The sequence below is a fragment of the Copadichromis virginalis genome, linkage group LG3, assembly GCF_057382275.1.
Source record: "Copadichromis virginalis isolate Kocher_CV1m ecotype Utaka linkage group LG3, C_Virginalis_male_GT1.1, whole genome shotgun sequence".
NCBI classification, from domain to species: Eukaryota; Metazoa; Chordata; class Actinopteri; order Cichliformes; family Cichlidae; genus Copadichromis; species Copadichromis virginalis.
Window position 1 is genome coordinate 32,964,728 of NC_140620.1, and position 16,318 is coordinate 32,981,045.

General features: G+C 43.2%; 3 protein-coding genes across 15 annotated transcripts in view; 1 reads left to right on the forward strand and 2 right to left on the reverse strand.

Annotated features, from left to right (window-relative positions):
• Window positions 1–1,893: 1,893 nt before the first annotated feature.
• Window positions 1,894–6,587, reverse strand: LOC146714257 (tripartite motif-containing protein 16-like). Its single transcript, XM_085450721.1, has 2 exons — window positions 6,542–6,587; window positions 1,894–4,852 (listed from the first exon to the last, which is right to left on the reverse strand). The coding sequence occupies exon 2, from the start codon at window positions 4,817–4,819 to the stop codon at window positions 3,143–3,145; it is 1,677 nt and encodes a 558-aa protein (XP_085306847.1). The 5' UTR covers window positions 4,820–4,852; window positions 6,542–6,587; the 3' UTR covers window positions 1,894–3,142.
• Window positions 6,588–8,573: 1,986 nt separating this feature from the next.
• Window positions 8,574–11,087, reverse strand: LOC146714258 (tripartite motif-containing protein 16-like). The gene has a single exon (XM_085452721.1). The coding sequence runs from the start codon at window positions 11,066–11,068 to the stop codon at window positions 9,407–9,409; it is 1,662 nt and encodes a 553-aa protein (XP_085308847.1). The 5' UTR covers window positions 11,069–11,087; the 3' UTR covers window positions 8,574–9,406.
• A 1,627-nt stretch (window positions 11,088–12,714) lies between these two features.
• The window catches only part of phka1a (phosphorylase kinase, alpha 1a (muscle)), a 34,480-nt gene continuing 30,876 nt past the window's right edge, over window positions 12,715–16,318 (forward strand). For 11 of the 13 annotated variants that reach the window (XM_085450735.1, XM_085450722.1, XM_085450723.1 and 8 more), the window contains exon 1: window positions 12,715–13,028. In XM_085450735.1, coding sequence (XP_085306861.1) covers window positions 12,951–13,028 — 78 coding nt within the window. In that variant the 5' untranslated portion in view covers window positions 12,715–12,950. The remainder of the gene's footprint in view (window positions 13,029–16,318) is intronic. The other 2 variants (XM_085450732.1, XM_085450733.1) reach the window with 1 other exon arrangement.

A 16,318-nucleotide genomic window follows, 5' to 3' on the forward strand; every position in this document is an offset into this window, starting at 1 on the left:
CACTGACTGTTTTAGGAGCTTTTTGAGATCAAATAGAAGAAAATACAAAACATTAAACATGTTAACAACACAAAAGCCATATTAAACACAGACTACTTTAGGCCTGGAAGTAGGATTCGTCGCGTCATCACTGAACAACCGGATAGAAGGACAGGACACCTGCCCTGGGATCCACATATACTCCTATGCAGCAGATTTAACAGACACACTGCTGTTTGTAGATTACAGCTCAGCATTCAATACCATCGTTCCCTCGAAGCTGGACAGGAAACTGCAGGATCTAGGACTGAGCAGCTCCCTCTGCAGCTGGATCCTTAGCTTCCTGTCTGACAGACGCCAAGTGGTCAGACTGGGCAGCATCACCTCATCCCCCATCACACTGAACACTGGTGCTCCACAGGGGTGTGTACTGAGCCCTCTCCTATACTCACTCTACACCTACGACTGCACGGCCACTAACAACTCCAACATCATTGTGAAGTTTGCGGACGACACTACAGTGGTGGGTCTTATCACCAATGGTGATGAGACGGCTTACAGGGAGGAGGTCAGCGCCCTGACCCACTGGTGTCAAGACAACCATCTCACCCTCAACATCGCAAAGACAAAGGAGTTGATAGTGGACTTCCGGAGGTGCAGAGAAGTACACACCCCCATCACCATCAACGGCGCTGCTGTGGAGAGAGTGAGCAGCTTCCGGTTCCTTGGTGTACATCTGGCTGAGGATCTTACGTGGTCAGTACACACAAACAAAACAGTGAAGAAGGCGCAGCAGCGCCTCTTCTTTCTCAGGAGATTGAAAAGATTCGGCATGAGCCCCCGCATCCTCAGGACCTTCTATCGCTGTGCCATTGAGAGCATCCTCACTGGATGCATCACCACCTGGTACGGCAACAGCACCGCCTACAACTGCAAAGCTCTCCAGCGAGTAGTGCGGTGCTCTGAATGGATAATTGGAGGTGAGCTTCCCTCCCTCCAAGACATCTACAGGAAGCGCTGCCTGAGGAAAGCGGGGAGGATCATCAAGGACTCCAGTCACCCCAGCCATAAACTGTTCAGACTACTTCCATCAGGAAGGAGGTTCTGCAGCATCCGGTCCCGTACCAGCAGACTGAGAGACAGCTTCTTCCACCAGGCCATCAGACTGCTGAACACTTCATAGACACCTCAGCTTCACTACTGGAACTTCAACATTATGCACTCCATACTGTACAGTAATGCCACTGTTTTGCACATGTCTCAACTCTGTATATTTTTATAATTTTTTTTATTGTTTACTCTATTTAATTTGTAAAATATGTATACACACACACACACACACACACACACACGCAGAAAAACATATTTAGTATACACATCCAGAAATGCATATACTGTATGCATATATATATATTGTACATATATTTATTAGTTTCAAATTTAGCCATTCTTGTATTTTGCTTGTTTACATTATTGTATTTTGCACAACTCTGTTGCTTGTGAAGCTCGCACACAAGAATTTCACTCACATGTACTGTACCAATGTACCTGCACATGTGATGTGACAATAAAAGTGATTTGATTTGATTTGATTTAGTACTGTGTGTAAAATGCCATCAAAAAGTCAATTAAGTTTTATTCTTTCTCACCTGTCTTTCTATCTCCTTTCACTTTTTAAAGGTTGCCATGTTAGAAAAAATATCTTGCCCTGCCATGCTGTTTATTGATGTGGCAAATGAATGGTTTATGAAAATATATCTAAATCTGTCATCAGTAATCAGTAATGATCATGTCTCACCTCTAGTCTTCTCTGTCTTAATTTCAGGTTTTCACCATGTGTTGTAGATGGTTCAGGAGGTTAACTCAACCAAGCAGTCTACTTTCGGGTACTGTTTAGAATACCAGAATTGGGAGGATGGTGTAGGTTTAAGTTTATTAGACTGATACTGTGAAATGCACTTCACACACGCACAGTTCTTTGTCGCCAGAGCGCAGACATAACGGCCCGTTATTAACGGGCTGGGGAAACGTGGAATAAAACACGAGGGGAAACAAGGCACAGGAACTCAGATCTATATGACTACAGATACACAGAGGGAGACACAGGAGCAAAGACACAGGAAATCTAACAACCAAAAAATAAACATAAAAACCTAGTGATTCAGACTAAACTTTAAAGTAACAAGGTGGACTCAAACCATAATACAAAAGGACAAAACACAAGAAACTGAAACCGCTGGGTCATAAGACCCAGGATCATGACACATGTCATATCTGTGGTCATCACAAGTGTTACAAACACAATAACGAATCAATAAAATGTGGCATGTCCTGATTTAATACATGGATGGCCTGACTGAGGGTAGAAGCTCCTCTTCAGCCTCTCTGTTCTTGCCCAGATGGTGGGGAACCTTCTGCAGATGGTGTAGAAACTGGACCGGTTTATTGCTGGGGTGGAAAGGGTCCTTTAGTATCTGAGCTGCTCTGGTCCTGCATCTTTTGGTGTAAATGTCCGGTAGGGAGGGGAGAGCAGCCCTGCAGCAGCGTTCTGCTGTACAGATCACTCTCTGAAGAGCTTTTTTGTCCTAGACACAGCTGTTCCCAAACCAGGATGCGACGTTCTGTGTGAGGATGCTCTCTACAGTGCCTGTATAGAAAGTCCTGAGGATCTCTGGTGAGACCCTGAACTTCCTCAGTTGTCATAGGTGGTATAAGCACTGCCACAAATTCCTTTTTAACAATCAATAATTATTGTTAAACATGATTTTTTTCTAAGAATGTACAACTGATTTTATATTATTATGGGTGTACTGAACGCATCATTACAGTTTTCTTAAAATGCTTAAAAAGTGAAAGGAAGAAGTAAAAAATGATTGAGAAAAGAAATGATTGAGAAAGTTCATGAATGATTCATACAGTGCGACAGAAAACCTCACAGTATAAACCGTACAAAACTAATCTCACATTTTGATTAATAATACATGTGCAAACACTGGCATTCATTATGACTGATGCTACTGATTTCTAGTTCCTGTGCACAAAGAAATCTATCAGATTTTAATCAATATTTCATGTTTCCCCGTGACACTTGGCTTAAGATGATGGCATTTGATCAGTGAGTAAAGGAAAGAACAAGATGGGTTCACAAACCAATGAAGACGGTCTATTTTATCTCATTAAATGTAGCAGTGTTGTCAGCCCAAAAACTCTTCCAAATCCACAGTCCAGCATAGAGCGGCTTAGTGAATGTGGTCTGGACTCTGTGGAGGAGGGCCATGGTGTCAGAGACGCTGTAGAAAGAAAGAACACCTGCTCTGGGATCCACGTACACTCCTACTTTGGAGGACAGAGGGCCTGAGAGGGGAGTTGTGATTTTATTGTATCTGAATTTGTAGCAGTCACCGTAACACTCTAATGCCCAGGATTTATTGTTACTTCCAAAATCACTTTGATCCAGTTTATTTTTATTCTTGTACGTCACGGCTACTGAAAGGCCTTTCCCTTTCATCTCCACTTCCCAGTAACAAGGTCCAATCAGACTCTCCTTACTCAGGACCTGCTGGTAGTTGGAAAACCTGTCCCTTTTTTTATATCCAGGATAGATATTTGGATTATGAGCACTGTCTGATACGGTTCTGTTCTGATTAGACAGGAAGAGATTTTTGTGGACTGTATCTGGGTCGATCGTCAGTTGACATGAATGTTTTAAAAAGTCATCTCTGGTCTTAGGTTCAATTTGTGGCAATAAAACATCCACTGATCTCACTGTCAGAGTGATCTTCCTCCATTCCTCACTTAGAAATGCTTTGAGATTTTCTCTGGCTTCTAACATTGCTGTTTGCAGATCCTCAAAGTACTTAACTTGACACATTTTAAAGCTTGGTGAGTCTGTATATTCACTGAGTTTTGACATCATGGAGTAACTTAGTAGAAATTCGGTGTGGTCCTCTGTGCCTGAAAGCTGCTTCAGCTCCTCTTCTTTCCTCCTCAGCTCAGTGATCTCTTGCTCCAGATTATTCTGAAGCTCCATGACTCGACTCTCTTCAGTTTCCTGCTGGGATTTGATCTGCTGCTTTAGATTTGAGCCTTTTTCTTTAATGTAACTCAACAGCTCATCGATGATGGCATCACTGTCTTCAATTGTTTTATCAGCAGACAGTTTGATCCCCTCCATCTCTTTCTCAAGCACTTCACCTTCCTCCATTCTGGTCTGAATTTTCTTCTGGACTTCCTGCAGATTCATCTTAAGGTCTTTCTCTTTGTCTGCCCTTTCAACTTCAACTGGAACTGTTACATGGCGTTTATGTTTGTCCAGGCAGCAGACATAACAGATACACTGCTGATCAGCAATGCAGAACATCTTCATCACCTCATTATGAGTTGAACAGATGTTCCCTTTCAGCCTGTTCGATGGTTTGACCAGCTTGTGTTTGTCAAAGGCAGAGGAGTCATAGTGAGGCTGGAGGTGTTGCTCACAGTAAGAAACCAAACATACCAGACAGGACTTCACTGCTTTCAGCTTCTCTTCAGTGCAGACATCACAGGAAACATCTTCAGGTCCAGCATAGCAGAGATCAGCTGAAGCAGGTCGGATTGCAGGTGTCTTCAAGTCCTCTACTAACTCTGCTAACATGCTGTTTTTCTCCAGCTCAGGCCTCGATATGAAACTCTTTGTGCACTGAGGACAGCTGTAGGCTCCTTTTGGATCCTCATTATTCCATTGTCCTTTAATACAGCTCATACAGTAGTTGTGTCCACAGGGAATAGTCACCGGCTCCTTCAGTAGATCCCGACAGACTGAACAGTGGAATTTTACTGACTTGCTTCCTTGTTGTGCCATTCTGTGTGATGAGGTGAATGCCAAATAGTTTCACTGTGAAAAGAAGACGGATGTATCAGGTCATTCCAGAAAGGCATACGTCACACTCTTAATTATCCACCCACTATCTTCTGGTTATTCAAAGTTGGTCCACAGTGACATCAGGCTATTCCAGGTTTTCGGGTCCAACTGAGGGATCCCAAAGTATTCTCAGACCACACAAGACATATAATCTCTGCAGCAGGTTCTGGCTCTACTCCAGAAAGCCCTCAAAACCATACAGCATACTTTGCAAGTTTGAACAAACTGCCTTCCCACAGGTCTGCTTCATATTCTGGGATATGCAGAGTAAGCTACACAAACTACAGCAACTAGCTGTAAAATGAATATAAACTCTCATTGTTATTCACACATTAAAAACAGAACAGCTCATTTTTTGTTGCTCCTGCTAAACCCATTAACTGATTCAAACCAGAGTGTGAAAACACTGCCAGGCATTGAGAAAACCCAGAAAAACTCTTTACCTGATTCACTTTATATTTTGCAGGTGTTTTGTTGGGCACCTCAGTAAAAGCGCAGCACCAATTTTAGAATGAACAATTCTCATATTATTCTTATATTTTTTTCCTTAGTGTGAATACTACCCGCTCCATTCTCTATGGGGGCTGAGGTCACATGAATATTAAAAAAACAGAAAATTATGGGTTTGGTACATCACCCTGAGCTACGCCTAGTGAGACCCCCAACTCTCTGTGAATGGTACTCATGGCCATTGATCAGTGGTTGTTGATCAATGGTCATGAGAATTTGCATAATTATGATTAAGGAACTGACCTCCCAGCCCATTGTTCCTATAGTGGGCTGGTTTCAGTCATTATGCAAATGTACTGTTTATAAGATTTGGGGAAACCTGCAGTCAGCTGAGACTGAAGAAGTCACTTGGATGAGTGACGAAACGTTTCTCCCACAAAACGCTACGTCCAGATGAACAGAATCAACTTTTGGAGGTTTACTTTCCTGGATGATTGAGAATGCATCAAGATATTTGATTTCATGCAGAAATTAAAGCACAGTGAAGTGATGAGTGATGGACTGCTTGTTGTAATTAAAAACAAAACAAAACACACATTTCAAAGTAAAAAAGTAGTAGCTCTTCATGGGTCTCTGATGCCAATATTTATCAAGTTAAACATAATTAAAACATTAAAAGCTTTGCATTGTCACATGATGGCCTGTGGTGGAATAAAATCAATAATTTTCAGTCCACATAAAAAGAAGAGACCATTTTTTTCAGTTTGTATAATAAATAAATGTCTCAACCTTAATGTTTCTTCTAAGTGGTGTTTTACACATTTGCCACATAAGCAGGAAGTCAGGAAGGACACCAGTGTAAAAATCAGTTAAATGAAAAATGTGGACCGACCTGTTGTGGCCACTCCTGTGACAAAGGGAGCACGCAGAAGAAGCTATCATAGATCATCTACTTGTTGCATTGACAGAAGAATCATTGAGTGTCCAAAACATTGATTTATTTATGACCGGTTACAACTTTCATTATTATCATTATGTAATAATATCATATATTATTACAAATATTTAGAAGAAACAAAAATGCTTAATAAGTGCTGTTAATCAAGTATTGCTGGCTGTTTGTCTCTGAAACAAAGGTTAGATCTGTACATTGGACCTGTGGATTAAACTTGTTTGAAATAAATAAACAACTACATAGAAGTATTTACTTACCAGAAATCATGCGTCCTGCTTTCTTCACAGGTCAGATGGGACTGACTGTGTTTGACAAATACATTCCTCGAGACTCCTCCTTTGAGACGCAGGAGTTGCCAGATTGGGCCCAGTGAAGGAAATGAACTTTAAACGCTGTTGTGTATGAGCAACAAGTATGGTACTGCATATGCAGCATTTAAACAGATTCAATACCAAAATTACACAAATAAACATTACAAACCTGAATTTACACTAAACTGATTTCTTTTGTTTCTCATATTCAGAGTAGTTGGATATTTATGTCTTGATTCAGCAACCTGTCAAACTTAGTGGTTGATTTTTATTTTGTATGGCCAGGCTGAGAGGGCGGGCAACTGTCTTATTGGTGAGCCCATCAGAGGTGTCTAGAACCTGTAACATTAAACTATTAACCAGCGTTAGTCACCTGTTGTTATCGGTATAGGGTCAGAATAAATGGCCAAATATGGTGAAACCTGCTAATGTGCCATTTTAGAGATCAATCGTATTCTTACAACTGTTGTCATGGTACCTGTGCCTGCCCGGCCAGCCCAGTGTGGCTACAAATGTTTTTGTTATTGCTTTGTCTTTTCTCTCTCTCTCTCTCTCTCTCTCTCTCTCGCTCTGCCTGGGTGGAGCTGAGCTCCCGCCCTTGGGCCATGCACCTGCAGCTGATCACCTGTGATTCTGAATTTCTTTGCTGGCTCTTCTTAAGGCAGGGGGGCTGAGCTACTCGTCGCTGGAATATTGAGTAACTTTAGTTAGTAATACCCGACTCTGCAGAATTCAGTCGTTTCTCATGCTCGCTTCGGAGTAACCCTCGTTTCTGTGAGTAGTCCATGACCATGGACTACTGAGTGTGATTATGTGGAGGAGGAGCGGAGCGAGTGTGAAGGCTTTGTGTTTTCCAGACCCTGTGGACCCTCAAAACCCTGGTGTGTCCCCCCCCCCTCCCCCCGTGCATATAGTGCACCCGGTGTGGATAAATAAAGAACTGTTTAAATCCCATCTCTCAGTCTGTGCCTCAGTCCGCTCCATCCCCATGACAGCTGTCCTCTTTTTCAAAACAGTAACGTAATCAGTTTGGTTGTCTCACATTTAAATGGCCATCTTTTACTTAATTATATCCTCCACAAAGGATATCACCTAGCTGGTTATCTACGACTTCATCTCCCAGGGCTGCTTTTTGTCTAAAGCTGAGCAGGAGGCTTTACAGACGTGTGCAGGAGCACTCTGTCAGAGAGTTTCTCTTTCTTTTACTGGGAATACCAAGAGACCAAATGTATGTTCTACTCTTAAATCTGTTTCAGTGGCTGTGAGACGCTTTTCTACGGCAATGAGGTGGTATGACTAACAGAATGACTGCTTTTGGAGTGAGCCAGGCCAGTAAGAACAGTCATATGCAACCAGGACCTACAGGAAGTGGTAAAGCCTGGAGAAAACCCACAGTCTGCTTTGAGCTGCTCTTGCTTCTGAAACAGATTAAACAAGCTCCAACATGCTAATTTGCATCTTTACCTGAGGAAGGACACGAGACATGTAGTTTACAAAGCAAATACTCTGACTTACCATGAGGTGGCAGCGCGGGCCCAATGGATCACCCACAAGCACACAATAAAGGACACAAAACATCTTATGAGGCTAAGTGGACTATATCTTTGGTTTTCCACATCAGACTTCTGAAAGTTCAGATGTGTAGCAAGATGGTTTTGGTTCATCCTCAGGGGAGAACTGCTGAGAAACCCCATTTGGTTTAGTGCTGTGAGAACCAAAGCGATAGATTATGGAGAAAACAAAGACCGTCTTGCTGTCCGGGAATTTAATTCCTTTGGGGGGGCTGAACACAGAAGTTCCTGGGTCTATTGCTTAAGACTGAAAAAAGGAAAACATGATACTTTCTAGGAAGAACTCTATACATGCATCACATTGGGGTGATGAACTGTCTTTATTATTTTGTACTGCTTGACACTTCTGTTTGAATTCAAATCATCTGAATGTTAATGGGAATTATAAAGCCTGTCTTGTCGTATATATTTCAACAGTTTCAAAACCTAAGCTGGTATTTTGATGAAAAAAATGACATATAATCAGCTGTTTAAAAGGATACTTTAAAAGTACATTAAAAAAAAAACTAACTCAACATTTGTATTCAGTTTTTGTGTGGATAGAGAAAATCCTGCATTATACTCCAAGATGCTCACTATACGAAATCTACTGAATTATATAAATATTCAAGGTGTGAAAAGTTGTTGGAATAAAACTAAACTCATCTTTATTAGACAACTATGTCATATAGGTCATCACAAATGTTACAAACATGATAACGGGTCAATAACAGTGAACAAATTCAAAACTAATGACATCATGTAACAGCTGGACTGATACAATAAATACTGCAGACACTATTAAAAATAGTCAGCCTGTTTAACCTACTGCCCTCACTAGTTCATTTTTAACAATCAATAATTATTGTTAAACATTATTTTTTAAGAATGTACAACTGATTTTATATTATTATGGGTGTACTGAACGCATCATTACAGTTATTTTCTTAAAATGCAAAAGATGTAAAAGGAAGAAAAATGATTGAGAAAGTTCATGAATGATTCATACAGTGAGACAGAAAACCTCACAGCAACAGTATAAACCGTACAAAATAATTCTCACATTTTGATTAATGATACATGTGCAGACACTGGCACTCATCATACCTAGCTGCTACTGAGTTCATGTTCCTGCACAAAGAAATCTATCAGATTTTAATCAATATTTCATGTTTCCCCGTGACACCTGGCTTAAGATGATGGCATTTGATCAGTGAGTAAAGGAAAGAACAAGATGGGTTCACAAACCAATGAAGACGGTCTATTTTATCTCATTAAATGTAGCAGTGTTGTCAGCCCAATAACTCTTCCAAATCCACAGTCCAGCATAGAGCGGCTTAGTGAATGTGGTCTGGACTCTGTGGAGGAGGGCCATGGTGTCAGAGACGCTGTAGAAAGAAAGAACACCTGCTCTGGGATCCACGTACACTCCTACTTTGGAGGACAGAGGGCCTGAGAGGGGAGTTGTGATTTTATTGTGTCTGAATTTGTAGCAGTCACCGTAACACTCTAATGCCCAGGAATTATTATTGCTTCCAAATTCACTTTGATCCAGGTTATTTTTATTCTTGTATGTCACAGCAACTGAAAGACCTTTCCCTTTCATCTCCACCTCCCAGTAACAAGGTCCAATCAGACTCTCCTTACTCAGGACCTGCTGCTGGTTGGAAAACCTGTCCTTTCTTTGAAAAGAAAAGTCATTAGTTGGATGTTGAACAGTGTTTGACACAGATTTGTTCTGATTAGACAGAAATATTTTAGGGTGCACTGTATCTGAATCCATTGTCAGTTGGTACGAATGTTTTAAAAACTCATCTCTGGTCTTAGGCTTGCTTTGTGGCAATAAAACATCCACTGATCTCACTGTCAGAGTGATCTTCCTCCATTCTTCAGCGAGAAAAGCTTTGATTTTATCTCTGACTTCTAACACTGCTGTTTGCAGATCCTCAAAGTACTTAACTGGACACATTTTGAAGCTTGGTGAGTCTGTATAATCGTTGAGTTTGAAAGGCAGGGAGTAGCTGAGTAGAAACTCTGTGTTGTCCTCTGTGTGTAAAAGCTGCTTCAGCTCCTCGTCCATCTTCTTCAGCTCAGTGATCTCCTGCCCCAGCTTCTTCTGAAGCATTACAACTCGACTCTCTTCCTCTTTCTGCTGGAGTTGTATCTGCTGCTTTAGACTTTTTCCCTTTTCTTTAATGTAACTCACCAGCTCATTGATGATGGTCTCACTGTCCTTCATTGCTTCATCAGACGACACTTTAATCCCCTCTACCTCTTTATCAAGCACTTTCACTTCCTCCTGTCTTCTCTGAATCCTCTGCTGGATTTTTTGCAGAATCAGCTTGAGATCTTTCTGCCTGTGTTTCCTTTCTTCTTCAACTTGAACCGTGTTATGGTGATTATGTTCATTCACACAGCAGACATAACAGATACACTTTTGATCAGTACGGCAGAAAATCTTCATCACCTCATTATGAGTTGAACAGATGTTCCCTTTCAGCCAGTTGGATGGTTTGACCAGCTTGTGTTTGTCAAAGGCAGAGGAGTCATAGTGAGGCTGGAGGTGTTGCTCACAGTAAGAAACCAAACATACCAGACAGGACTTCACTGCTTTCAGCTTCTCTTCAGTGCAGACATCACAGGAAACATCTTCAGGTCCAGCATAGCAGAGATCAGCTGAAGCAGGTCGGATTGCAGGTGTCTTCAAGTCCTCTACTAACTCTGCTAACATAGTGTTTTTCACCAGCTCAGGCCTCGGTGCAAAGACTTTTCTGCACTGAGGACAGCTGTAGGCTCCTTTTGGTTCCTCTTTATCCCAGTGTCTTTTAATGCAGCTCATACAGTAGTTGTGTCCACAGGGAATAGTCACCGGCTTCTTCAGTAGATCCAGACAGACTGAACAGCAGAGTTTTTCCTGATCCATTGTCTGTCCTGTGTGAATGTCTCGTGTGAATCTTTGTATGTGAAGGTTAATGTCAACCAGTTTTACTGTGGAGGGAAAAGTGGTGTGTATCGGATTACACTCTGTTTCAGGAAATCACGAGGGAAGTCACACTTGACAGTAGGGTGTTTCAGTAGACAAATGTCATTCAGTGGAATTATTTCACAGTTCCCTTTTCCCCCCTTACTTGATTATGTATTTCTGTGTTTTTTTCATTGTCCATGCTTTTATTTTGCATTTCTTTCAGTAAGCTTTACTTCTCTCAATTACCCACTCCTGGTTGAATCCACTATACTGGTGTTATGTATAACCAATTAGGACTAAGCATTGCTCAGGTGGGACCAATGGCATGTGTGGGGGTGGGACAGATGGTCTGTTGACAGAGAGAAGAGCAGGTAAAACAAGATAGGGCAACAAAGAGCCAATCAAGTTCAAAGTTCAGAAGTAATGTGATTTCTTTTTACAGTTTTCCAACTTTCTAATTTTGGTATTGTTTGATACCAAGTAAATACAGGGCCAGTAACACCGTTACCAAGTACTGATACTGACACTTTTAAGAAGTGAGTCACATGACAACAACAAAACACAGTAGAGCACAGGAGGAGCAAGCTGTGCATGTAAGTTGGGAGAACAGTAATGTTTGCAGAGACATGCAAAGACATGTCTGCTTACTGATGAAATGGGAGGAATGTACAGAGCATAGGAGAGAGAATCTAAAACTGAAGTATCAGTACCCACACTAGTATGGTATCAATATGACTGATATTTAGATTGGTCCACCTATTACTAAATTCTGGTAATCAAGAAGTTATTGAGTGATTTGTATTACAACTTTATTTTTACTTCATCTGCATCTGTATCATCTGCAAATGTAATTATAATATTGGTAACATAAGCAAGAGTGCAGTACATCCTAATTGTTGTTCTTAAAGCAACAATAGCTAATTTCATGGTAGGAGGACAGGACCATTCAGCAGAGGGCAGAACCGTACACATTGCATCTCTAAGGCAAGTATAGCAAATTCCAGATCAGTAGCATTAGCTCGCAAAAATAATACGCAGTTTTTAATCCTACTTTGCACAACATTTCTATGAGCATTCAAACTGCATATAGTTAACAGAGATGTCACCTAACTATTACACCAACTAATTCCTCTGATGACGCTGATAGGAGAGTGTCTTAGTTTTACAGCTTTTCCTACTAATAAAACCTGCCCTAAGGTCATTCATACTAAACAAAAATAATTAAGTAAGAGAAGAAGACACAAGTGACCTGTTTTTTTATTCACTACTACAGAATTAAAACTTTTTTTAAAAAATAAAAACCTGTTTTATAATTACAGGACATTCTTTTCTATAGTTTTACACAATTATTTCTTGCATTTTAAGCCCAAAGAGTCTTGCTGACAGATTTCTTTAATTTACTACAGGAGCATTTATTTATTATGTAAAGGTAAAGACTGATTTTGAAATTGCACTTCTTTTTTTCTAATATTAAGATATCTCCAGGACTAAAAGTGTAGTTAAACTTTTTGTTGGACATCTTTGAGCTATAGGATAACAGTGCAGAGCCCTTTCCCCCTTTCTACGCTTTTATTTTGAAGTCTCCACAATTCCGGTGTCTTCCTGGTACTGGTACTTCCGGGAACCAGCTTATCGCAGCCAGCTTTGGGTTCAGGTTACAGCTCCAGGCTGCCGCCGAGCTGTTTTTATGACAGCCGGGCAGAAGCTCCTCCGGTCACCGTAATAGCGGGCCTCTTCCGGCTTGTTGGACCCCAGAGAGGGGAAGAGGAAATGACTTTTCTGGGGAGCTTTTAGAGAGTTTTCCTTCTGCCCTCCTGAAGTGAACCGTTGACTTGTCACCATGAGAAGTCGGAGCAACTCGGGCGTTAAATTGGACAACTATGCCCGGATAGTGCAGCAGACTATCCTGCGGCACCAAGTGAGTGTGAAGCGTTGTTGTTTCACAGCTGTTTAGCGACCGTTAGCTTTAAAATACACACTTAGGCGGTGTCATGTGTGCAGGCAGTGTTAGCTGGTCCGCTGCGAGTTAAACTCAGATGTTTTCATGCATGCAGGAGGTGAGGCAGGGCGATATTTCGCAAGGCTGCAGAGCTCTTTGAATCACACACACTTTCCCTGAAGAGTGTGTGTGTAGCTGTGAGTGTAGCTGTGAGTGTAATGGAGGTCTTTGATGCACTGGGGAAGTTTTTGCCATTTTATGTCAACTTGTTCTGAAGAGGCCAAAACTATGCGGACATGTTAAGTTTTACATCCTCTTGCAGGGGCGGTTTCAGAGTGTTTTAAATGGGGTGGCCCACGGGACATTACAGTGTTTGATTAGAAATAAAGACAAATGTTTAAATTTGTATCAATATTATATAAAAACTCTGGGCGTGATAGTCCAGTCTTAAATGCAAAAGAAACTTTAAGTATTTAATGTAAAAGTACCCATGTAAGTGCTTCATTAAGGCAAATGGGGGTAGAGGGGGTCGATTTCATAACTCCTCCAGTATGCATGTCCAAGTATCCTCCTGCAAGGTGCCGAACCCCTAATCAGAGTGAGCATGAATGTTAGACAAGGCCCTTAGATACAGAGAAAAGCACTTTCAATTCAATTTATTCAATTTTATTTATATAGCGCCAAATCACAACAAAAGTCGCCTCAAGGCGCTTCATACGCTCACTTGTATGAATGTGTGTGTGATTGAGTCAAAAGTGTTCAGATTGCTCAGTTACAGTAAAGTAGTGCTACACAAGTACCATTTTTATTCATCAAAAGCTTACCAACAAGTGTTGTGGCGCAACAAATACTTAAAGTACATTCATTATGTTACACCCCGGCCTAGGCAACCGGGGTGCAACGCAGGAAAATAAAAATAAGGAAAATAAAACCACGAAGGCCCTCCACCAAAATCCCAAAACGAAGGTGTCTCAAAACGAATTTATTTACATCACCAAACACAAGACGTCAAACTATTTACAACGGGGGGAAGATCGCGAACCATGACATACAGAAACACAGGGCTTAAATACATAGAAGGAGCAATCAGGGAATGGACCACAGGAGGGAAACACAGCCGGGGCAAATTAGAACTGACGAGACAAGGAAACGTAAACTGAACACACTAAGATGACACAGACTTTCAAAGTAAAGTAGGAAACACATAACAGTCACGCAAAAACAAAACACTGACACACCGAAACGTAACATTTCCCCCTACCCAAAAATCAAACATGTAACCCCAAGTGAAATGTTTGATCAAAAGCGGATGAAGGCTGGTGGAGGCTGGAGCGGTCCCACGGACCCTCCAGCAGACGACGAAGGCTGGAGCGGTCCCCCGGACCCTCCAGCGAAGACGGATCAAGTCTGGAGCGAAGGCAGACGAAGCTGATGACGGCTGGAGCGGCCCCACCGACCCTCCAGCGGACGACGAAGGCTGGAGCGGTCCCACGGACCATCCAGCGAAGGCGGATGAAGGCTGGAGTGGTCCCTCGGACCCTTCAGCGAAGACAGAAGGCTGAAGCTGTCCCTCCTTCGGACCCTCCAGCGATCCCGGACGAGCCCCCATATGTTACACCCCGGCCTAGGCAACCGGAGTGCAACACGAAAAAAGTAAAAATAAGGCAAAAACACACGAGAAAAAACTAATACGGGCCTCCACAAAAATAATCCCAAGACGACCACTATTTTCTTTAAAGCAAAATGATATTTATTTACAACGCGGGGGAGATCGCGACCATGACCTCCCTCGGACCCCCCAGCGGACCTTCGCTGGGGGGTCCGAGGGACCGCTCCAGCCTTCGTCTGTCTTCGATGGAGGGTCTGAGGACCGCTTCAGCCGTCCGTCTGTCTTCGCTGGAGGGTCCGAGGACCGCTCCAGCCTTCGTTTGTCTTCGCTGGAGGGTCCGTGGGACCGCTTCAGCCTTCGTCCGCCTTCGCTGGAGGGTCCGAGGCACCGCTTCAGCCTTCGTTTGTCCTCGCTGGAGGGTCCGTGGGACCACTTCAGCCTTCGTCCGCCTCCGCTGGAGGGTCCGTGGGACCGCTTCAGTCTTCGTTTGTCTTCGCTGGAGGGTCCGAGGCACCGCTCCAGCCTTCGTCGTCTGCTGGAGGGTCAGTGGGACCGCTCCAGCCTTCATCAGCCTTCGTCCGTCTTCGCTGGAGGGTCCGTTGGAGGGACCGCTTCAGCCTTCGTCCGCCTTTGCTGGAGGGTCCGAGGCACCGCTCCGGCCTTCGTCTGCCTTTGCTGGAGGGTCCGAGGCACCGCTTCAGTCTTCGTTTGTCTTCGCTGGAGGGTCCGAGGCACCGCTCCAGCCTTCGTCTGCCTTCGCTGGAGGGTCCGTGGGACCGCTCCAGACTTCATCCGTCTTCGCTGGAGGGTCCGTGGGACCGCTCCAGCCTCCACCAGCCTTCATCCGGTTTTGATCAAACATTTCACTTGGGGTTACATGTTTGATTTTTGGGTAGGGGGAAATGTTACGTTTCGGTGTGTCAGTGTTTTGTTTTTGCGTGACTGTTATGTATTTCCTGCTTTACTTTGAAAGTCTGTGTTATCTTAGTGTGTTCAGTTTACGTTTTCCCTGTCTCGTCAGTTCTAATTTGCCCCAGCTGTGTTTCCCTCCTGTGGTCCATTCCCTGATTGCTCCTTCTATGTATTTAAGCCTTGTGTTTCAGTATGTCATGGTCGCGATCTCCCCCGTGTTGTAAATAGTTTGGTGTGTTTGTTGTAAATAAATAGTCTGTTGTAAATAGTTGTGAATGGGTTTGTTAAAATTTTCGTTTGAGACACCTTCGTTTTGGGATTTTGGTGGAGAGCTTTAGTTTTTTTTCTCGTGTGTTTTGCCTTATTTTTATTTTCCTGCGTTGCACCCCGGTTGCCTAGGCCGGGGTGTAACATATGGGGGCTCGTCCGGGATTGCCTTCGCTGGGGGGTCCGAGGGACCGCTCCAGCCTTCGTCAGTCTTCGCTGGGGGGTCCGAGGGACAGCTCCAGCCTTCGTCAGTCTTCGATGGAGGGTCTGAGGACCGCTTCAGCCGTCCGTCTGTCTTCGCTGGAGGGTCCGAGGACCGCTCCAGCCTTCGTTTGTCTTCGCTGGAGGGTCCGTGGGACCGCTTCAGCCTTCGTTTGTCCTCGCTGGAGGGTCCGTGGGACCACTTCAGCCTTCGTCCGCCTCCGCTGGAGGGTCCGTGGGACCGCTTCAGTCTTCGTTTGTCTTCGCTGGAGGGTCCGAG